Source organism: Odocoileus virginianus, chromosome 3 (genome assembly GCF_023699985.2).
Source record: "Odocoileus virginianus isolate 20LAN1187 ecotype Illinois chromosome 3, Ovbor_1.2, whole genome shotgun sequence".
In the NCBI taxonomy this organism is placed as follows: domain Eukaryota; kingdom Metazoa; phylum Chordata; class Mammalia; order Artiodactyla; family Cervidae; genus Odocoileus; species Odocoileus virginianus.
The window spans coordinates 89,492,991-89,515,519 of record NC_069676.1 but is presented as its reverse complement, the minus strand read 5'-3'; the positions used below and the strand labels follow the sequence as shown (position 1 = coordinate 89,515,519).

Genomic DNA, 22,529 nt, shown 5'->3' with positions numbered 1-22,529 from the left:
CAATTAGGAATTTCAGTATAAAAATGATCTTGGTAACAGTAGCAAGAAAAAATTATTAAGTAGCAAAGGTTAAAGGTTAAATGTAGTCATGTTATTCTGTCTAAAGAGCTGTAATACTTTCCTGAGAATAAGAGAATATATAACTGATAAATGGCAAGACTGTCTGTCCATGGATTTAGGTTAGAAGCTTTTGAAGTTATCATTTCTTCTTCCTAATTAATAATAAGATGTCATATATATCATTATACTAATTTAAAAAATAAATGTGCTATGTGTGTGCTCAGTTGTATCCAACTCTTTGTGACCCTCTGGACTATAGCCCACTAGGCTCCTCTTTCCATGGGATTCTCCAGGCAAGAATACTGGAGTGAATTGCCATTCCCTTCTCCAGGGGATCTTCCCGACCCAAGGATCGAACCCCCGTCTCCTACCTCTCCTGCATTGGCAGGCAGATTCTTTACTGCTCAGCCACCTAGGAAGGTTTAAAAATAAGTACACAAACACAAATATAAAGCTACAAAAAAATATGAAATGCTGTACACCAAAATGTCATTGCTTTACTAATTGCTTTTCTAATGAGATAGATGTGTTTATCTATATTTCCTAATTTTTCTATAAGCATAAAATAAATGTTTAGAGATGCTGAGCTTAAATATGTCAGGAATCTAGGAGAAAGCCTGAATATTCAAGGTTTAAAAAAAAGTTGACAAGGAAAAGAGAAAGCATGTTTGGAAGTTATCTGTACCTAGACGCCAGCTAAATATCTTTCTAGTCAACTACTTAATGAGTTGCTTTGTCATCTATCAGCTGAGAAAGAAAGTTTTCTCCCTTCTGTGATCTTTCTCTCCAGGGAAAGGAAGGTAAAGGCTGGGGTGGCTGGTGTTATCAAGAGCATGGGACGGAGGCCACTCTCCTTTCTGAATTAACAGCAGACATTTTGGAACAGTGGTGTTGTGAAGAGTCCTGGCAATGGCTCCAGTCTAGAAAGAATAGATTATGGGGATGAAAAGCAGTAGTCAGCTGAATTTCAAAAGATAAGATTCTTGGGGAACTTCAGGCACTAAAACTCAGAATGCAATAGAGAACCTATTAAAGATAACTAAATTGGGCCCACGGTACTAAAGGGTTAGTACTTAATTAAGCAGCCATAGGAAAGGGGCAATCTTTTATAGAACTTAAAAAGTTTACAGTGTCTAATAATCACTAAGTTATTTTAAGAGTGAGAATATAAGGTATAGCCATATTTATGAATGTAGTAGTACTCTACTAATCAACACTAAGAAATTCTTCCTTAATAATAACCAGAATGCTTTTTTAGTTTTCTCTTAATCTGTTTGTATTGGTAATTCATTATAATCAGTTTTCACAGATTTGGAAGGAGGAACAGAACTTGAGGTGTTCCATTTCCACCAAACAATAAGATGATGCTGACATATTTCCATAGCTGTTTAAATGTTTTGTATTTGGCTATAAAGAAAAGTTTCTACCAGGGATGCTTGGTGTTTTATTTTACTTTTCCAGGAAGATAGTGTTCTGTTCCTTCCTTTGAGAATTTGAAAAATAAGATAACTGTGAATCCATGATTAATTTTGGATAAAGTCTTCAACTTTACAATTTCAGATTCTGTAAAAAAAAAAAAAAAAATCTATTTTTTTCCAAAAATGTATAAGGCAATTGAGTCATAAGAAGCCAAATGTCTCCTGAAGCCTACTGATATGGTTATCTTTTTTAAGGGGAAATGCAATGAATTATTTTCAAGAGGATAAAATGTTTTGCTACCTCATATAATTTCTTTATTCTAGAGGGACCTGTGTTGTCTGCCTCCTAGCAGAATCAAATAACCATCTAGAATATAACCAACAGTTTTATGATATGAATTACTAAAATACAGTAATTACCTTAGTTGTCTATATATAAAATGTCTTAGCTCTTTCTTTGCCAACATATCTTTCTCTATTTGAAGGAATAGCTTTGATGGCTTTACCAATGGTCCAGGCATACCATCCTTAGAAATGAATCATTTTAGTCATGTATTTCTTATAATAATAAATCAATTGATCTAAGAGACTTGACAGGCCCTCATATTTACATGACCTGCCAAGTCTCTCAGAAATCAGAATTGCAGTTTTTAATTTAGTTCTTGATGCACTGTGCATATCAGTAGCTTTATACATGTAAAATCAGAAATAGTTTTACTTCTTGAAGGCTTGAAAGAAATTTTAGCAAGTGAATTTGATTTATGAAAACTGAATAGAAATAAATTTTATGAAATGGACGGTACCTCAGGACTATATTTTCAAGGTAGATGTTTAGAAAGAGACCTTTAAAAATTAAAATAAATTTTATTCATTTTTTAAGTCTACCTATATAGTTTTGACACACGCAAAAAAAAAACCCACAAACTTTAAAATATTGTTTGCATTTATGAAGATTGAATGCTTTAAAGTCATGAAGCTGTGGTTCTCATGAGAACTCTTAATTCAGTTTTGCTTCTTCAGTGCCCTGTAGCTAGTATCTGGGGTTCTGAAGGCAGCTTTTTATTTTATTTTTTAATGGATAGGGCACTTGGGAAACAGTGTTTGCTACCCTTCTAGAATAACACCCTTCTAGAGTAATTGCAGGCATTTGTAATTTTTCAGCCTTTCATGGACACCTGTTGTGGCTGATTCATTCTTGTACCTTATCTCTGTGTATGTTGAGTTTGGAACAATTAGAAATATTGCTAGTCTTTTGGGTTGTTTGTTTTGCCAGATAGCTTCTTTGGCTTTTATTTAAGCTAACACTTAAATTTTGACCCTGAAGGTTGCTAGCCCCTTACTTTTGCAAATACCAAGAATTCAGAATAAGTATTATCAACTTTTGATTATCCACAGGGTACCTGTTATCAGTCCATTACCATTTTTTAATTACTTTAAAAATCAAACACATCACTGTTGCTGAGGGAGACGTGTGTGCACATGAATTGAACAGGCTGAAATCAGAGTGGGAGCTCTCCAATACTGTCTTTACGTCATCAGAACACTCTGAGGCATATGCTATGTGTTGGACATTGTACCAAGCCCTTTAGATGAGTTATCTTTTCAAACTCCAACAGCCTTATAAGGTGAATAATATCATTACCCAGAGGAAACTGAGAATTAATGAGGTTAAGTTGCTTGCCCAAGTTAACACAGATGGTAGATTCCATAGGCACATTGGAAACTGGGCACGGTTGCACCAGATTCTAGCATATGTAATCTAGCGTACTAGATGTGGTCTGCTTGCCCTGTTCCCTTGTCATCTGTGTGTGAAGGAGAAGTGCTCGGGTTTCCTCTTCTCAAACCACTGAATTTTATCCATCTTAGAACTGAAAATACAAAGAGACCCAATAGTAAAGAAAGCATTTTAAAAAGGAAAGGGAATAAGGCAGAAGGACACTATTTCTTACCTTTGGTATCCTTCAAATGTTTGTCTTTAATTCCCATCGAGAAATGGCATGTAAGAGATCATACTTGTACACAGTCTTTTGTAACTGTCATTTAAGATGTGACTAAAGTATAATTAATAAAATATCCCCCAAGTATTACACATCTTGTTGCTGTTTCTCTTCCCTTAGCAGAGAGCCTGGATTTGTGTCCTTGGTCCCCAGAGCCCGCCTGGGTTCTGTGATATTACCAGCATGGCTGCCTCAGCAGTCCCAGTTCATCGTTGCCCTTTCCTCAATCAGAGTGGCTCTATTTGTAGTACATGGTGGGTTTCCTCACAAGATTTCTTTTGAAAAAAGCATTCTGTAGCTTAAATTTGTTTTTAAATATGTTGGTATTGAAAAACAGAAAATTAAGAATTGAATTTCTTTTTAAATCTATATGGAAATATTTTTCAGACTTAAATACCATTTATGTTATTGAACTGATAAGTTTTCACAGCAACATTGAGTGAGCTGGGAAGAAACCATGTGTTTTGCAAAATCTAGAGCCTGGGCCACTTTTAGCGACTTGTTTTAATCTCAAGTGTTCACATCTGTCAAGTACCCGTCTCCCCCCCAGATTTACACAACCATTGCTGACTGCCATACATGACTTCTGTTCCACCCATGTTTTACCAGCAGTGCCTCCTGGCATATTACAGAAAGCTTTCTTCAAGACTTCAGGAGAACAAGGAGAGAAGATTAGCAATGAATTTGGAAAATGACATTCATATCAAAGATTGTTTTTCCTTGTAGAAATCAGGTTTGGCCTTTGTTTCTGAGAAACAAGCCACTTTTTTTAAAAACAAAATTCTGCTTCGTACTTGACCAGGAGAATTGCTACGTTTAGAATTATTTAGTGTGGTTTCCCTAAGTCCTTTAAAATGCAAAGTGGTCTTAAAGATGCTAGATCATATTTTCAAATGGAATTTCATAAGGCCAGAGTATCATGTGAATATTTTAATAAAGATGAAGATAATTTTTTTAAAAAAGAAAAATGTATATTATAAATTTAAGTTCCACAAACTCAGGCAACCACTTGACCTCAGCTTGGGGGCTAAACATAGCACAAAGAGGTAAGAAAGTTTTTCATCCTGACGTTTGTACCACACAGTGCCTGCTGTTTGCTGTCTGTTTGTTTTGTTTCTTCCTTTCATTCTGCTATTTATTTTTGCCTGCTCAGGTTTTCCACTGACTCTTTTAAGTGATCTATTTCAGATATAGATCTTATTTTTTAGTATTCCTGGCAAAAGTCTTCTTCAGAGTGCATTTAATCTAGTTCTAAGTTTCTTCAGATGGATCCAACAAATATTTATTAGGTATCTATTATGTTCCAGTATGTGTGAAAGTAAGACCATGATCCTTGCCCCCCAAAAGACTCTTGGTCTAATAGGAAGGAAGACATGAAGAAGTGCTCAGCACGCACTACAGTGAGGGCAGCAGGAGAGGTGAGCCCAAGAGGCTGTGGGGACAGAAAAGGGAACCTGTTTTACTGGGGAAGGAAAGGCTCCTGGGCTGAGGGTTAAATAAAGGGTAAGTTAGCACAGGTCAAGACAGAAATGGGGACATCAAGTACAAGGTGGAGAGTGAGGCCCAGGTCTGTTGGGAAGGAACCACAAGTGTCCTTCCTGTTCAGGAGTTTACATTCTACATAGATCAGTAGTAGAAACCATACAGAAATTATGATGCTTGGGATTGACATGGTCACACTGGCATTTTATGGAACTAATTTTGGCAGCCGAATCATTAGAGGATGGGATCAAGAGAAGACAAAAAGTGGAGGCCAGGTCACAAGATGTCCAAGCAGGTGATATTGAGCCAAAACAGAGGAAGGACACGAGAACATACATTTGAGAGAGAATCTGGGAAGTAAAAGCAGTAAGCCTTGTGTCTCTGGATGCTGAGGGGTGTAGGGTGGTATGGGAGAGAGAAGAGTCAAAGTTGACTCCCCAAGATGCCAATAACCTCAGTAAAATAGATAAATGGTAGTTTATTAATAGGAGATAGATAATGTGACAGGGTGGGCGGACTTAGGAATAGGATGAGAATTCTTTTCTAAAGAAGCATTGATGCTGTGGAATATATTTAAATTTCAGAAGGGAATGGTTAATAAAATGAAAAGCAATTTTAGGATAAGGATTATGGAACTGAACACAAAGTTTTAGTTTCTGCCACCAAAGAGAGACATATGGATTAGCCCAGCTATGAAATTTGAACAAACTTAGATTCTCTTGGTGGTTCTGTCCCTTTTCTTCTAAAAGCTATTATGGCATTTAGCAATTTTGCAGTCATTTTTAAATACAGATTTTCTGTTCCCTCACACTCCATAGTTTGTATCCTTTTCCCTGGTTCTCTAATATCTGCTATTTGCATCTTACCCCTGCCACTAACTGACCTTCCCCCTTTTTCCTGGAAATACCCAACTACAAACCAACTACACCCAACCACCTGGGCCCTTCTCAATAATTTTTGGCCATGAAGCTACAAAATGAGTCATAACAAAACCCGTTTTGAAGCCCCTTTTTAGCTGGTGAAACCAGCATTGGTCAACTTTATTTTCATGTGCTTAGCAGATTTACATTAAGGTACTCATCATCATATCCAAGAATAAATATATAAGCATAAATATATACATATAAGTATATATACACATACGTGTATATATGTATATGTGTGTACACACACACATTCTCTCAAACAACTCCATTCTTTCAGGGGAAAATGCCTTGGCATCAACCTTGATATTTCTTTCTTTCTTTCCTCACGGTATGTCTAGGAATCCTGCCATCTCTACCTACAAATTATATCTTGAATCCCTCTACTTCTCCCCATCTCCTGGTCGAAGTCCTTATTATCTCTTCTGAATTTCTGTACATAAGTGCCACAATGGCAGGGATGGTTGTGGTTTTATTCATTAATGTGTCATGGAAACCTAGAGTAGTGCCTAACACAGTAGGCCATCAGTTAATACTTGTGGAATAAGTGAAATAAATGAACAAATCAGTCAGTGTCATCTTACTGGGTAGACCAACATTTGGAAGGCTGGTTTCATGTTAAAGAGAAACCTTATTAAGAGAGCTAAAAATTACTCAAGGTAGTTTTCAGTTTCAGTGATACAGCAACTTGGGTGTATTTGACTGTCAAAAATTAGCACTTTACTCTTGTAGATGGTATTGCTTACTTGTAACCAATTGAAATTAATTTTTGATATGTTGTCATCAATGAGGTTTTCCCCAAACAGCCATAAATTTAAAAGAATATATTAGGGGTGAGAATATAGTTTCAAAGGAATGGTTTTTTTATTTAAAGACTATATCCCATGGAAGTAATAGCACTAAGAAAATTAGTACTGACCTACTATACCCTTCCATCGAGATTTTTTTAAGTCCTAATACTGGATTTAAGGAACTATATGAAGGAGAATAGAAAAGGCTATTATACTTTTACTTTTTCTTTAATACTGTACATCTTGCTACAGAGGAAGAATGCAAGGAAATAAATGGGCTTACTTTGTCCTGAATTATTCATATTAATTGATATATGGCCTGAGTTTTTTTTTTAATAACTGCCAACATTTCCCTTTGTGCAGATAAATTTAGCATTTTGCACTACTCTCAGTAAAGCCTCAATCATGTGGACATTTCAGATGTTTATAATATGTGTGGGATCCACTCCACTCCCTGTCATTCCTTGTCAGTGGAAACATTCATCTCTTACTGATTTCTCTAATACCTAAACTTTTTCTACTGCCAGTGAAAGATCCCCTCCCTACCCCCCCACCCCCACCTCAACATTGGTTTCTACATCTGTACTGATCTGAGAAGGCTTTTTTTCTTCCCTAAACACATAATGTTAGGCCTAAAGTTATAACTGCAGCTCTAGTTTGAAAAATAGGACTTTGTGGCTTTCAGGTTGAGGTTTCTATTTTCTGTTCTGATTCTAGGTTTATTCTGCCCCTAAACTCTGGAACCTTACTGGTACCATGCAAATACATTTCTCTAGCTAAACTGAATTTTCCAGATTATTAGGAAATTACAGAATCATTAAGAGTCAGGAAAGGATTTGAGAACAACAGAGAATGCTAATGTTTAAATGTTTGTAGCGTTTTTTTGTATCCAAACTAAGATATATAGTTTATATGTAGTAAAATAATAGCTATTTTAGTCCAATAATATTAAGAGACAAGCTGACCTCCTAAGATACTATAGGAATGGAGGGAAGTGGGTTCTGAGGTCATAAAAACTGGGAAATTGCTATTCAGAGTGAAAGGACCTAGTTTAAAGTAAATGATTTTGTTTAAGCTGGCATTTCCCAAATTTATTTCAGGATAGAACCTTTTTAATATAAGGAAATTTCAACATGCTTTATAATATTGGTGGAAAGAAGGCAGATACTTCAGTTCTTGCCATGGCTGAGGCTTTAATCACCATTTTTATTCATCTAGCAAATACATATGGAGTGACTGCTTTTTGCTACATACTATTCAAGATGCTGCAATACCTGGAACAAACCAGACAAAAGCCGGTGGCCTTCTAAGGATTAGAAGGCCTAGCCAGGGGAGAAAGACAATAAGCAAAATGAAGTAGTGCAGGTACTAAGTACTTCAGACAAACATCGAGCCAGAGTCAGGCGGTCAGGAGTACAGGGGTTACAATTTTAAATAGAGATGTAACCTTGAGCAAGTCACTTAGCTTCTCTCTGCTCCAAATCTGTAAGATGAAGCCATTCAACTAAATCATCTTCAAGGCCCTGCCAGCAGGTCTGCTTTAAGGACCAAGAGTTGTCATAATCAAGCTGTGGTATTGCTGGGTCATGAACATATCTCTGAGCGTTTGCAGCTACCTTAGTAGAAAAGGTTGATAAAAGTTATAGAATTGCTGCCAAATAAAAGCTTATGTAAACCTAAATAATTTGTAATACCCACAATAGAGCAAAGCATTTGTATTAAATAAATGGGGGGAAAAAACACCTTGCTGGTTCTATTTTTAATCTAGTGTGTACCTCAGTCCAGTGAAAAACCTCTGCAGTAAAAGTACCAGTAGTTTTTAAGCAGATACTAGCATGCCCGTTTGAGAGATTTGCCGCAGGACACATGCTCAGCTGCTGCCCTTACATCCTTGTGTAAGACGGAGGTCTGTGACTTGATGTGGAAATGACCTTTCAGACAGATTCCAGTGCCACATGCCTGAACTTGTGTCTCAGAGTAATTAGAAGCTTGACTTACACATCTTGGTATACAGTGTTTATGTTAATTATAAATGTCTGAAAGTTTCCTGAAACTTTGTCTTCATAGCTTTTTATCAAAGACAGCCTGGAGTTTGGGAGGAGGGTTGTGGATTGTGGTCCTAAGCCTTTGATTTTCAGCCTCTCATATTTGGATGAAAATTAAAATCTACTTTTCAGCTTGCCCAGAACACAGTAGTATATTTTTATATTCTTCATTGTGAATAAGAAACTGTTTGGAATCATAGTCTTTGATACTTTTAAAATAACAGTTCACTCTTAAGGCATTAGCTAAAAATTTTCAAGTAGACCATGGGTCCCTAAAGTTCTAAAAGTATTCCCACTGACTTGTAGGAAAAGCTCAAAATAATATAATTAAAATTGAGAAGTCCCTATCATACAAAGGGATGCTCTTCCAAAATTGTTTCTAAACAGACCTTGGAATTTCTTTTCCCATGGTGATTAGCCCTGTCTTCAAAAGCCAATCCTAGGCCCAACAATAATAGTCATTTTCATCTCCCCCTAGTCATAGTCCATAACCCAAAGGCCAATTTATAAGAAAATGCTTCATAATCATTCTGGAAGAAAAGACTGACTCCTACTTCACTATCTAGACAAGCTATGGAGTAGGTTCCTGTATATTAGAGACAGAAGTGATGAGTATCCCCAAGTTTCTCTGAAGTCTAGTCTCTGAAATGGCCCTGGATCAGACAAGGACTCTGATCCCATTTTAGCTGGACCAGTCCCATGGGCTCTGGTCCACTCTGAGGCCCCCATAATTTAGTTCTGACGCGCCCCACTCTGTCGCCCCTCCTGCCTGCTCTAATTGTCATATACAACCTGCTCTTTCCATTAAGCCTTTGCCCAAGAAGCCAAATTGTTAGGCACATTTACCAGGTATAAACATAAGTACTCTTTGTACATACATTTCATTCCTAATATATTCAGATATTGATGCACAGAAAATTTATATCTGATTTGTACCATCTCCTTCAGGAAATAAGATATACTAAATCTATAGACTGTACAGTGTAGACTTGAAAATTTTAAAGATAAGAAGATTGCATGGTTGACATCTTGCTCTCAGATATTTTATAAGAAAAGCCTGAGATTAGGTCAGGCTGTACCACCTTGCCATGCCCTTGGAGAAGAGCATAGCAACCCATTCCAGTGGGTCCTCCAGATTGCCTGGAGAATCCCATGGACAAAGGAACCTGGCAGACTACAGTTCATGGGGTCACACAGAGTCAGACATGACTGAGCAACTTAGCACGCATGTACCATCTGCATTGTTCTGCTCTGAAAACCACCAGGGAAAAGGGATGTAGAAACGCAGTTGTGGGAACTCTGTGGTACTCATCATTCCTTAACCTCCAACTCCACCCCAGCTCCTCAGCTGGAGAAAAATAGCATGATATGTACCCAGGATGCCCATCAGAAACATGATCTGCCCTGACACCTGCCCCTGCCCCTGTGTGCACACTGCTCCCATACACACCATAGGCTGGGGCAGCAGGTAGGAGGGAGCTTTGAGAAGTCCTGCTGTCATTCTCCATGATACTACCTCCTTTTTTTTTTTTATGGGTACTTTTATTTCTTTAAAGATACCATTTTTCCCCTTTAATTCCTCATTAATTATCAAAAGTCAATGAAGTCAGAATTCTTTTCTTTTCTAAGAGACTAACCTACCTCTGTCTGTGATCCAAAACTTCTCAACTTCAGCCTTACTAACGTAATTCATTGTTGTGGGGGCCATCCTGCGCACTGTAACGTGTTGGGCGATGTCCCTGGCATGCTAGTAGCAACCTCCCATACCCAGTGCCCCCCCCCCCGGGGGGGGGCGGTGGCGAAACTGCCCCTTGGCAAAAACTGCTCTCCTGATCCCTGTGGCGTACAAGCTTCCAAAAACTTTAATGGGTTCATAGCATGGGTTTTGTATTTTCTTAACTTTGTTTCTTTTAAACCTGATCCTTTCCTATTCTGTTATTATCATATTTTTTTAATGACAATAGCTATTTTTTTTTCTATTTTATATTCTTTTAAAGAATAAGAAAGCTTTTTATGCCCACCATCAGGCCAGACCCTAATGCTTTGAGTGGTGTGCACAGCAATTAATTCATTCAAGGTATTTCTGTTATTAAACCCTCCAAGTTTACACAAAGACTTTCTGTGTATGTGTGTGCTTAAAAATGGGGAAGAAAATATATAGGAAGATAATTTTTCACCTTAAGAAGTATAAATGTTACTTAAGAAGAATCACAGTTAAGATGATAAGAAAGGAAAAGCCATGCTCTGTTTAGTAGATGTATGAGCTTAAGGACGCCAGTAATTAAAAAAAGAATACTGAACATTTGTATAATTTGAGTACAAACTCTAATCACTCCTGCAAAATAGAAAAAAAAAAAAAAAACTCTATGATTCTACTTTTTAAAAATGCAATTTAGAATCTCCCAAAAGGGACAGTCTTCCATACTCTGATGGGTAAAGTACTTCTGCAGTCCCAGACTGGAACCCTATAGGAAGGAAGACCTTAGGCCTAAACTGAAGCCAGAACCTGGCCTGGAAATCAGTTTGCCACCGCTGTGGAAAATCTCCCCAACCAGGTTCTGCAGATCTGCAGGGAGGGTTGAGGGGGACAGTGAGTGGAAGTTAAGTGAGTCATGGCTGAGGAAGGGATGTCATTCGAGCGTTCACACCGTCATTCCCTGTCTGCCTGCTGGCCTAGACCTTAAGGAGGACATGTACATAGCAGCCAGTTAGCTCAGAGCCTTATTCTTCCCTTGATGGAAAGGGAAGATTTGGGGGAGAAGAAGGAATTAGAAAACACTTTCTCCCTCCTTGTTTGTCTACTAAATTGCCAAGAGTAGGTATTTGGAGGCTGGAGAGCAGGAAGTCACATTTTACATTCTTTCCAACAAAACCCATTCGTAAGCACCACCTAACACCATGGTGGCCCCTGTACACCCAAGGGAAGAAAGGCCTTGGGAACTGGGCGGAGTGGTAGAGTTGAAAGACAGAAATCTCCAGTTCCTCTATTCACAGGTATTTATTAAGCCCTCAGTATGTGCCAGGTACAGGAGCTCAATAATCGAGAGCAGTCCTGTCCCTTTGCTTCTGGGGCCGCTCTCTAGGAAAGGAGCCAGGCCTTGAGCCAAGAGCATAGGAGACATCCGCTTGTTCCAGAGTGTTGCCTAGGGCTCGGCCTTGGGGGGCCTGCAGAGTCACCTCTGTGGGCTGCTGACCTTGTTCTATAAACACGAGGAGGGAGAAACACCCAGCTGCGTTGTGCTGTGAATGTAATTACGGTATTCACCCTATTTATGCTGCTAGTTACTCTTCAAAAGTAGTACTCCATGAAGTAAGAATTAAAATGAAATGTGTGTGTAATAAGACAGCACAGGATTCAGATGTAGACTCTGTCTCAGAGACCATCTAAATATCTAGAAGCTATTTATTAGGGGGTCACAAAGCCCCAGGCAGAACCTTTGCATCTCAGAAGAGGAAGAGCTTTTCAGCAAGTTCACCGATAACTCTTCCATGTGAGATGTAAGCAATTTCTACTGTGAAAAGAAAAGGGTTCCTCTTATAGACTAATTACTGAGCCGACACAATTACTGACACTTTAGAGCAGAAAATTGAAATCAGAGTGTGGTAAGTTATAGGCATGCTTGTCAGATTCCTTGAATGATTCAGTAATTTAAACGGTATAAATGTAAGTGCTCAAGAGGGCTTGGGTAAAAAATGAATGTAATTTGAAAAACAGTAAGGTCAGTCATCAGATCATTCTATAGCACATTTATAATTTGAGGTGTTTCTCTCTTTGTCCCCCTTTTAGCTTGTCAAAATCCCTAAAAATGATCCCCTCAACGAAGTGCATACCTTTAACTTCTATTTGTCAAATGTGGGTAAAGACAACCCTCAGGGCAGCTTTGACTGCATCCAGCAAACTTTCTCCAGGTAAGTGTGTTTCAGGGTATGCTGAAGGGAAAGTAATTTTTCTTTGAGGGTTTTTTTGGTTTCTTAAATTAAACAATAAAACACATAGTAGTCATTCTTTAAATATTTATTGACTTGAATTGCAGAGCTCACTTATTTATTTGAGAAATAGTGAGCACATACTATGTGGTAGAAATTATATTTGTCACTGTGGGATGCGATCACAAAAAATTTAAGATTCTTGCCCTCGAAGAATTTTTAAGGTATAGATTTTTTACCTATAAAACATGGTTTATTTTATTTAAATTAAAGACAAGTTTCAGGGGTTTTTAAGTTCTTAATCACTGAATATAAGTAAGAGTACTTTATAGTTACAGGAGTCCCCAACCTCCAGGCCACGACTGGGGAACCTCTGGTCAGATCAGCCAGCGGCATTAGATTAGAAATAAAATGCACAATAAGTGTAATGTGCTTGAATCATCACAAAGCCATCCCCACCCCCACTCCCAACCCCCACCCCCGGTCTGTGGGAAAACTCTTCACGAAACTGGTCCCTGGTGTCAAACAGCTTAGGGACCACTGTGGTCGTAACCTCAAGGCTCACACCCATGGATAAAGGAGAAAAAGACACCTGTCTTATATATGCCCTTCCTCCTTCCCTGTGCAAGGCGTGTTGTAAGATAGATTTTTAAAAATCTTTATTCTGCAGCAGAATGGAAACTAGAAGTTAACCCCAGGAGACAGTCCCTTTTGATTTTAAGGGGAAAATAAAGGAGGGAGGAAGACAAGAACACACACCCGTAGCCCAGGGTACCCGTGGGGCTCTTATCTGCTTCGGTCCTCTGTAAACAATGAGCTGCTTGTTTCAGTCTTCTTTGCTGTGGTTGTTTCTGATTAAAGAATGGGCCCCTTGAGTAGGGGGAGTTTGTTCTGCTGTGGATAAAGACAAGTCCTTAGAGCCCCCAGCCCCCCGAGAAACACTGACATTGGCCCAAAGTTCCCCAGGGCTGTCCGTCCCTGTATCTCCCCTGTAGCACTTGAAGCCGTGCGTGCGCGCTATGTGGGAAGAGGGGAAGAGAGAGCTGTGTTCCCAGTGGGCTCAGGAGGCAGAGATACAAAAAAGACACTGCACTGAAAGCGCTCTGAGTTTCTCCTCCCAATTAAGGCGACTAAACAACTTTTCGCTTTATCATAACCTGCCATTTTCCCTGAGTATATGTTAATTTTGCTTTCTAAAAATTGCCTTCCCCCAAATTTACTCTTTTTGGTATAAGTTGCATGTGTTCCAGGTTATATAGACTTTTTTGCACTTTTTACTGTGGTAGCCACTGGCTACCTGTGGCTATTTACATTTCAGATAACAAAAGTGAAATAAAAGTTAGTCCTTCACTCATACTAACCACATATTACAGGCTAAATAACCACATGGCTAATGGCTCTCGTGGTGGACAGCACATACACAGAACGTTTGAAATTGCAGAAAGGTCTGCGGATCAGGACTGTGTTAGATTATAGCATCCCCAAGTATATGGGTCCTTGGTGACTGTGTACTTCCACCCTGTCACTTCACAGGTGACTTATCCATGTTACATAGCTGGTTAGTTAGTGACTGGGCTGAATGAGAACTGAGTTCTCCTAACTCCCACCCCAGCATTCTTTACAGACCACAGGGCACACCAGTTTCTAATTGTGCCACCACCTTTAATACTTGTCTTCAGCAAATTATTTTTTTCTAGAGAACATTTCAACATCAAATTGAACTGTGTCCAAAATTAGAATTTTACTAAGGAACTTAATTCCCTCTTCAAAACCAGGCCTGTCATCATAGGTAATATGGTTTCTCCCTAACCTCATAAATACCCTGTGTTTATTTCTACCTTGCTTGTTTGGAGAAGGATTTAAGGTCACTTTACAAAACTATCCATGATGGGCCAAACAGAAAAGAAACTGTTACTGTGAGAAAATTGTCACAACTCCATTAGTATGATCCACGTGTGGTAAGAATATACATTGAAATTTGCCATTATAAAAACAAGCACTCAGACTTTCAGTTCATAGCCTGGCGAGGATACCTTTGCATAATCTGGCTGCACCTTTTCTTCAATTTGATTTTGGTTTTCCATGGATCTTGTCTCTCCTACAGCTGTGCAAGTTCTTCAAGGGCAGGGGTTCTCTTATACCCATTTCCCTGTCTTAAAAGGGTTGGCTGACTCCACAAAGAGATGTTCCAAGAATACATATTAACTAGTCTCCTTTCTTATCTTTCTTTTAAAATCTCCTTGGGCCTCACTTTTCTCATATGTAAGATGCAAGAACTCTCACAGTCAAACATCACCTTTTAAAAATTTCTTAACTCTGCCCATTCAGCGTCCTAGTGAAAATATATAATACAGCTCTATCAGTAATGCATAGTCAAGTGTGGAAAACAGCAAGCTAGGCTAGAGAAAGACTATAGGAACATCTGTACACATGTGTCACAGTATTTCAACTTTTAAAGCAACTGAGTTCAAAAGGGATGAGTAGAGAATGTGGGGGATGTCTTCTTGCCCACAGTGTTGACAGCCCTATTCTGTTTTCATGTAAACATCTGTTTCTTGACCTTGGATGGTGTAAACTGTAATTTCATCATGATTGGCAATAGGTTCAGCTTATTCTCACTATGGAAATTGCTTAGTAATTAATAAGGGGAGATGCTGAAATTCAAGCTTCCTGACACCAGACCTTTATACTTCAGTCTTCTCTATTGCGATCTTTTCTTCCTACTCATCCTCTCTCTTCTCCCCACTTCCTTACCCTCCTTTCATTGGTTTTCAGCTCAAGTCTGCCTCATTAAAAAAGAAAAACAAAAAACCCACCTTCCGTGCATTCACTTCTGGGCCCAAAGTCTAGTTCAGTCCCCACCATTCCACTGGATTATGCTCCCCAAAGCGAGCCTTTACCTCCTTGCCCATGGTTATTCTGGACTTGTTGCCGGCCTTTCACCCTGTGGACCACCCTGATTCTTGAAGCATATTCCCATGACTTCCATGACACACTGCTCTTCTGATGCCCCTCCACCTCTCTGGCTGTACCTTTGCAGTCTCTCGTGGTCTTCTTTTCATCTTCCTATTGATTATTTTAAATATTAGCACTATTCACAGTCCATTCCCTCCCAGCAGCAGTGAGGCTGCTCCTTACTTCAAGTCACCATGTTCCTGCACTGAACTCATTTTTCTCTCTCCCAGTGTTCCAGTAACACCCAGTAACCTGGGCACACTCTTGAACACCCCCGCTCCACCCCACCCACCCCCCGTGGCTAATCACTGATGAAATCCCGCCAGTGCTGCCTCCTGCCCCTCTGAAATCTGTTTACTGTTCTGCATCACACTGCCCTTGTCCTGGCTCAAGCCGTCGCTTCTGTCCGTAATCCTTCAGTTAGCCTCCTGACTGGTTCCCAGCCTTCACAAGAGTGCCCCCTTCCTTTCAGCCTGCTGTTCATCCTGGTCGGCCTCTCTACAGTGTAAACGAGGTGTTTTCTCTCCCTTGTTTTCAGTCTCTTATTGGGGTGAGGTCCAAAATCCATACTGTGACCTCCAGAGCCCTGTGTCATGTCCTTCTTGTACCTTTTTCAGTCTCGTCTCATTAATTATCCTTGCCACCTCTCTTTGGTCAAATTGAAAACCTTCTCCTGGCTCCCCCTAGGAGAGGTGGCACGTGTTGGTTATCCCTCTAAAACACATCTGTCCCCACCTTTCTCTAGTCATCCCTCTAGATCAGCTTGGGCACCACTTCCTTTTAGAAGCCTTTGCCTTGTGCACAAGTCCACGTGAAGTACCTTCCTGGGGGTCCCTGCCCCCCTGTCATTTGTCACTCTGCTTCATAATTTCCAGTGTGTTCATCCTTGTTACTCATTAGAGAACTCCTCGAAGGAGGGACCACTTCTGTCGGTCTTGGTCATAGCCTGTGTACCTCACACACTGCCTAGTGTGCAGTCTCTGTCCAATAAATATTCATGAGATGAATGAACTGATTTTTTAAAAATAGAATTTGTATAGACAGTTATTAGCAATTTACAAAAATTTTGTCAACCCTTATTTCGTAGCATCATAACAAAGCTACTTCCAGTTTAGAAATAGAATATCAGGGCTGTAGTGACATTTTCATTATTTCTATATTCTAGTCTAAGGCCATAGTAATTTCTTTTTAAAATACTAGCATAACTGTTACCATGATCCCCTAATACAGCATGATACTTTGAATACAGAGCTGTCTTCCTAGCCAGCATTAGTATTTGTGATTGTTTAACCAAAAGTTTTCTTTTTTTAAAGTATTTCTGCAAAAATCTCTTGTCTGGTTTTTTTTTTTTTCATATTTGCTATATCAACAGATTATCTTACAGAAATTTAACAACATAAAAAATAAATGTAAATACAAAGTTACAAATGTTTAGGTTATTTTGGTGAATAGTAACAAACTATGATATTTGGCAGTATTCTTGCCTTAAAATTAATTTTATTAAAAATAAAAGGAATTATTGTGGTGGATCTGCTTCAGCTAGTCAGTGCGGAAGCATACATATTATGGTTCCATTAAAAGTAAGCTTTTAACATTTCTCACATCAGTAGTAGATAATACTTTTACAAATGAAAGTAGAACTTCAGTGCCCATCAGGACCCTGGTCTTCACTCCAAATACTGTTTTGTTTCATTTTGTTTTTTTCCAAAATTTCATAGATTTAGTCTCTGAAAGTTCATGTCACCCATTCTATCCAGGAAAGAAAAAAAAAAACATGATATGAAATGAAAAAAAGAAAAAAAGTTTTAAAATAAGTTTTACATTTTAAAATGATTAATATTAGTTATTTTGAATTTTAAAGTTATTAAAGCTGCTGATTATAGGATTATACAATTCCTGCTTGCCTTTATTGTGCAAAATGTGGGACATCTCTAACAAGCCACCATCTTACCTGACAGCTCTGGAGCCTCCCAGCTCAATTGCCTGGGATTTATACAAGATAAAATTACAGTGTGTGCAACAAATGACTCGTATCAGATGACCCGAGAAAGAATGACCCAGGCAGAGGAGGAGTCCCGCAACCGAAGCACAAAAGTTATCAAACCCGGTGGACCGTATGTAGGTTGGTATAGATATATTTCTCCTTCTCGCTGATCGATTGGAATAATTCAAGATCACTATAGGTAAATATTGGTAATATTAACTTAATGAAAACACAGAAATTAGTACTGAGAATATTTTGAAAAAAAACATGGTCAAAAGTCATTTGTCCTCTTCATACTGCTGATGGAATAGATGGAAGTTTTACTTCTTTTATAAATCCCAAATCTTCTATTGGCTATTTATTATTGCTTTACAATACTGGGGATCTGGTCAAGTTACTTTATTATGTGAGATTGTGATAGTGGTACCGCTGTGTTTATCACTGGATGATGTAATTTCAGTGGTGGACAGTATGGTTCTTATTTTGCACTTGTGTGGAGTGATTTTTTTGTAGTAAATTCTATTAGTAGAACTTAGAGTTTTCTATTAGAGTCAAAGGATCTTTGCACAGGAATTTTTATTACAAAAGTATAAAATGTGTTTATAACAAAGCATTAGTTAGTATAATACTTCTTTGGTACCTCAATTATGATTATTATCTCAATTATGAATCCTCATCTCTTCATTGATTAAGAGATTGCCCCACTCCTGTCATTTTTATCATCAGCTCACTCAAGTATCCCTCAGATCAAAGGGAAGACCAGACCAGCTAAATGAGTCTCTCCTTTGCGAGACTATTAACAATAGTAACAGAATTAACCCAGAGTGAGGATAAGCTCTACGAGGTCTTGGCTAGTTTAATAACACAAGTCACTGGATAGTAAATGATGAAAGGATAATCGTTTGAAAACATAAATGCTCACAAAAAGTCTCTTGAATAACCAAATCCCTTAATCAACATCTTTCTATGGTTTGGTATAATTCTATTTCTGTATTTGCCCATTGCTGCCCCAGTTAAAATGCATTCAGCTTTGAGAAGCTCCACTAGTATCCGTAATAAGTATTTCTTTGGAACAGAGCCAGTGCTCCTGGGACTTGGTGCTTAGCTTAGATACATTTAGTTTGGTTTAACAACAATTCATGGCTTCCCCAGGTATCTGTACCCACGGGGCCCAGTTCCCTGCCCAGTAAGTTATAAGCAATGAGATTTTTCATCTTCTCTTTCCTACCTGATAAGGTAACAACTTCCAACCTCCTTTCTTTTTTCTCACAAGTAACCTAATTAACTTTAGTAAGCTCAATCTTGTTGTTTCTAAAATGTGCAGGATCTGCTGCACTTAAATTTAAGTGCAAGCTATGAATTTACTGCCCCTATTGCTTTGAGTGTTTTTTAACTGTCCAACACTACCAATTTATAAAACATGAGGTAAACTGGTGTATTTAACAAAGGAAAAGAAGACTGAAGCCATCAGAATGATTATTTTTTTCTTCCCAGTATAACCAGTTGAAAACCTTCACCTTGATTTACTCTAAAACTTGAAAATTGGCAGTGATCACCGTACTTTTCCAGTGAAAGATCCTTGGGTGTACCCTGTGTTCATGTGTTTTTGTTTGTTTTGTAGGGTCGGTACAGTTCATTCACAGCTTACACAACAGACTTTTCAACACCCAGAATCACTCAGACCATACTTGCCCTAATGGTATGGGACTTTTGAAACTTGCAGGTTTCTTATTGGCACTACCAATAATTTATATACATTTTTTAGAGTGACCACACAGAATTTGAGGTTATCTAAACTTCTGAACAGGATTTCATCTCTGCCCTGTGAAGATGCGAACACATACGTCCCCCTGGCGGTGATCTCTGCCAACCCAGGGCTCTGTTAGCCTTCTCCTCAGCACCCTGGGCTACCCCGTCACAGCACAGTCTTCTCTGGTCTTCAGTCTTGTCATTAACCTCCTCAGCCCTTTATTCTCTGGGTCAAATAACCCCGGCTCCTTTTAACTTTTCTTAATATGGCCCGCATCCCAACCCTTTAATTATTCTTATTGCTGTCCTCTGGACTGCCTCCAGTCCTTCACCTCAGAACTCAAAACTGCACACGCTATCCTTAAGAAAAGACTGATCCAGAAAATATGACTGATCAGTTCTTTGTACAGTAGAGCAGAAGACTCCAGCTTGGCTATGCTGTATTTGTTTTATTATGGCGTGTTTTCATCTTTTTCTTTTAATTCTATCCAGTACCAGGCCCTTAGCATGTGCCTTTCCTTCCAGGCAGTGTTGTTTGTATCCTCCTGCTTTTTCCAGTATCTCAAAACTGACTCACTCAGCTCTTTAAAATGCTTGTCCGTCACCCTTCAGTACTAACATTACTCAGCACTTAATGAGTGCTTCTGATGCACAAGGGACTGGTTAGCACTGTACACGTAGTCAGTCATCTAACGCTCACAATCACCCTATGAGGCGGGTAATCATTGCCTCTCCATTTCACATATGAAGCTGTTGGTATCAGCAAATAGCAAAAACCAGGAGTTTGGCCTCATTAACAAGTTGTGGTTTTTTCCATAAGACAATAGGAGATAACCTCTTTAGTTCATAATTGAATTTATCTTATGAGATGATAACAGAAGTTGACCTCTGCTAGCTCAGAAGCCCCTGTAGAACAAGGTTTGTTTTAATAATGTCAGCCGAGTAGAAGACAAATAGAAATAACGCTTGTGTCACTGTGGGTTGTGATGGCATCATGCCAGGCCTCTGACAGTTGACTTAGGGCACAAGCCCAGCTTCGGGAAAGGAAGGCTGAGCTCCTAGGGTTCAGCTAGCCTAGGCAACCAGGAACGTGAGCTTCTGTGACCCTCCAGTGGGCTGGAGAGAATAAAGAAAAGTCTATTTGCCTAGAAAGGAACAGGAGAAGCTTTAACCTAGAAAACATGGTTATCATGTCATCAGTAATATGTCCAGTTGTAGTCATGCCATTTATATCAGTGATGAGCACTGTTGTATTGTTATGATCCTTCCCCTTTGTTTAAAACAAAACACTTATCACCTCTCGTTTACCTGGATTTTATGTCGGCTCACTGACTCCTATCTAAATTCTGGGAATTTATTGAATCATAAATTTGTAAGCATGCTGTTTATTTAGGAATATTAAATAACCCAACCAATGTAATTTCTAAGATCCTTTTTCCAGTCTTTCCAACTTCTGCACCCATCCTCCTTGTTTTTGATGTTAGTACCTGTTTGAGTGACCTTGGACAAAATCATTTAACATGGAGACCTTAATTTTCTCAAATATTAAATAAAGGCTTTTGAACTTAGGTTAGCGTCTAAGGTCCTTTGTATTCCAGCATTCTGTGACTGATGTTTACATATGTTTTAATAGTAAACCTTTTGAAGAAGTGATCCTAAATGCTAAGTAGTGGAAATGGTTTCCACGGCAGAAGATTATGTATTTAACCATGACAGTGTCACACCACTGTCAAGGTCCTGCCAGTGTTTTTATTAAAGCCTCAGGTCAGTATTGCCAGGGTTTCTGGTTAGGTTCCACAGAACAGAGAAACAACTGCAGAAGACAGCTGCCACCCCTGCTCTCCTTCCTGCAGTCTGTCTTAACACCTTCCTTTCAGATTGTTTACTCAAAGTCATTAAAGGGATAAGTACTATCACCAGCGCGTTAAACGGAGAAGCTCAAAGTGGACTCCTTGTTAGGATACAAAATGGTTCAGATTTAGTCCCAGATTACCCAACTCTGTCGGACCTGCTGCTGCTGTTTATATAAGGAGCCCAGGGAATTGATTAGCAGTTGGGTTTGGGAAGAGAATTAGGTTCTCCCGTGGGCTTTATTAAAAGGGCTTTTCTGAGGCAAATGTAAGAAAATAAAAATAAAGCCTTTCTTCTGCCCACTTTGAACCTGACATTTTCCTGCTCTTTTTTTTTTTTTTTTCTTTTTTAACTTTAGCATCTCAATTCTATAACTGCTTACATACAATACTGATGTTTTCTTCATCTGTAGCCTGTCTTCCCCTCAAATCAGAGGACTTCTTCCTGGTTGAATTGGCACAAATTGATGGGGAGGCGGGGAACCAGTGACTTTTGTGTAAAACCCATGGCCCAGTGTGGCTCCATTCTTCTTTCATCATTTGAAAGGAATGAGTTACTCTGCAACTGGCTATTTAAAATGAGGTAAAGGTGAAGTGGGTGTTCTAAGCATAGGAGACTCATGGACTATGATAGTCTAGCATCCCATCCCAGCTGAGACTCCAAGGCAGTCATATCCCTAACCAGATCCTAATTTCTTGCCAGACATCATACTTAGACCCCTCTTAAGGGCTGAGTGAGCCTGCCTTATTTGGCTGCCCTCTGTCCACGCCAGGGAGGGTGGGGTGAACTCAGGAGAGCTTGGGGGCTCTCCTGAGACTGGGAACCAGAGGTTGGTCAGACCTACAGAAGAGGTCGGGCAGCCTGCGACACAGTGATAGTCCTGTTTTTGTTTTTATTTGTATTTACCTTCCTTGCTGGCCTGAATTCATTCTAAATCACCAGTCATGGTATGTGTGAGTTAGCTAAAAACCATTCTCTGCCCCTCCCCTTCCCCAGAGAGTGTGGGAAAGGGATCCACAGTCAGCTTGGTTTGGGGAAGTGGAAGTTAAGCAGGTTTCAGGGGGGAGGGGAGTGCAGAATTTATATCATTTCCTAAACTTTCATGACCTTTATTCTTTCTTTTCACAAATTCCTATTAAAATTTCAAGGAATAGTGCTATTTGCTAAGACTGTTGCAACTGAGAAGTGGTGGATTGGAAGGTTTGCAGTTGCAGTATTAGATATTTCAACGTGTCTGCAGACGCTGGCAGCCTCGTCGTGTGGGAAAACATGGGGCAGGCCACCTTGGTTCTGCTCCTCTGCCAGCTGCTTGTTCTGCTGTCGTTCACTGTGACACTCTGCTGGCCA

General features: G+C 39.2%; 1 protein-coding gene across 2 annotated transcripts in view; it reads left to right on the top strand.

Annotated features, from left to right (window-relative positions):
• The window catches only part of ELL2 (elongation factor for RNA polymerase II 2), a 71,173-nt gene that overhangs the window by 28,323 nt on the left and 20,321 nt on the right, over positions 1–22,529 (top strand). For both annotated transcript variants that reach the window (XM_020889537.2, XM_070465847.1), the window contains exons 3-4: positions 12,504–12,625; positions 17,557–17,720. In XM_020889537.2, coding sequence (XP_020745196.1) covers positions 12,504–12,625; positions 17,557–17,720 — 286 coding nt within the window. The remainder of the gene's footprint in view (positions 1–12,503; positions 12,626–17,556; positions 17,721–22,529) is intronic.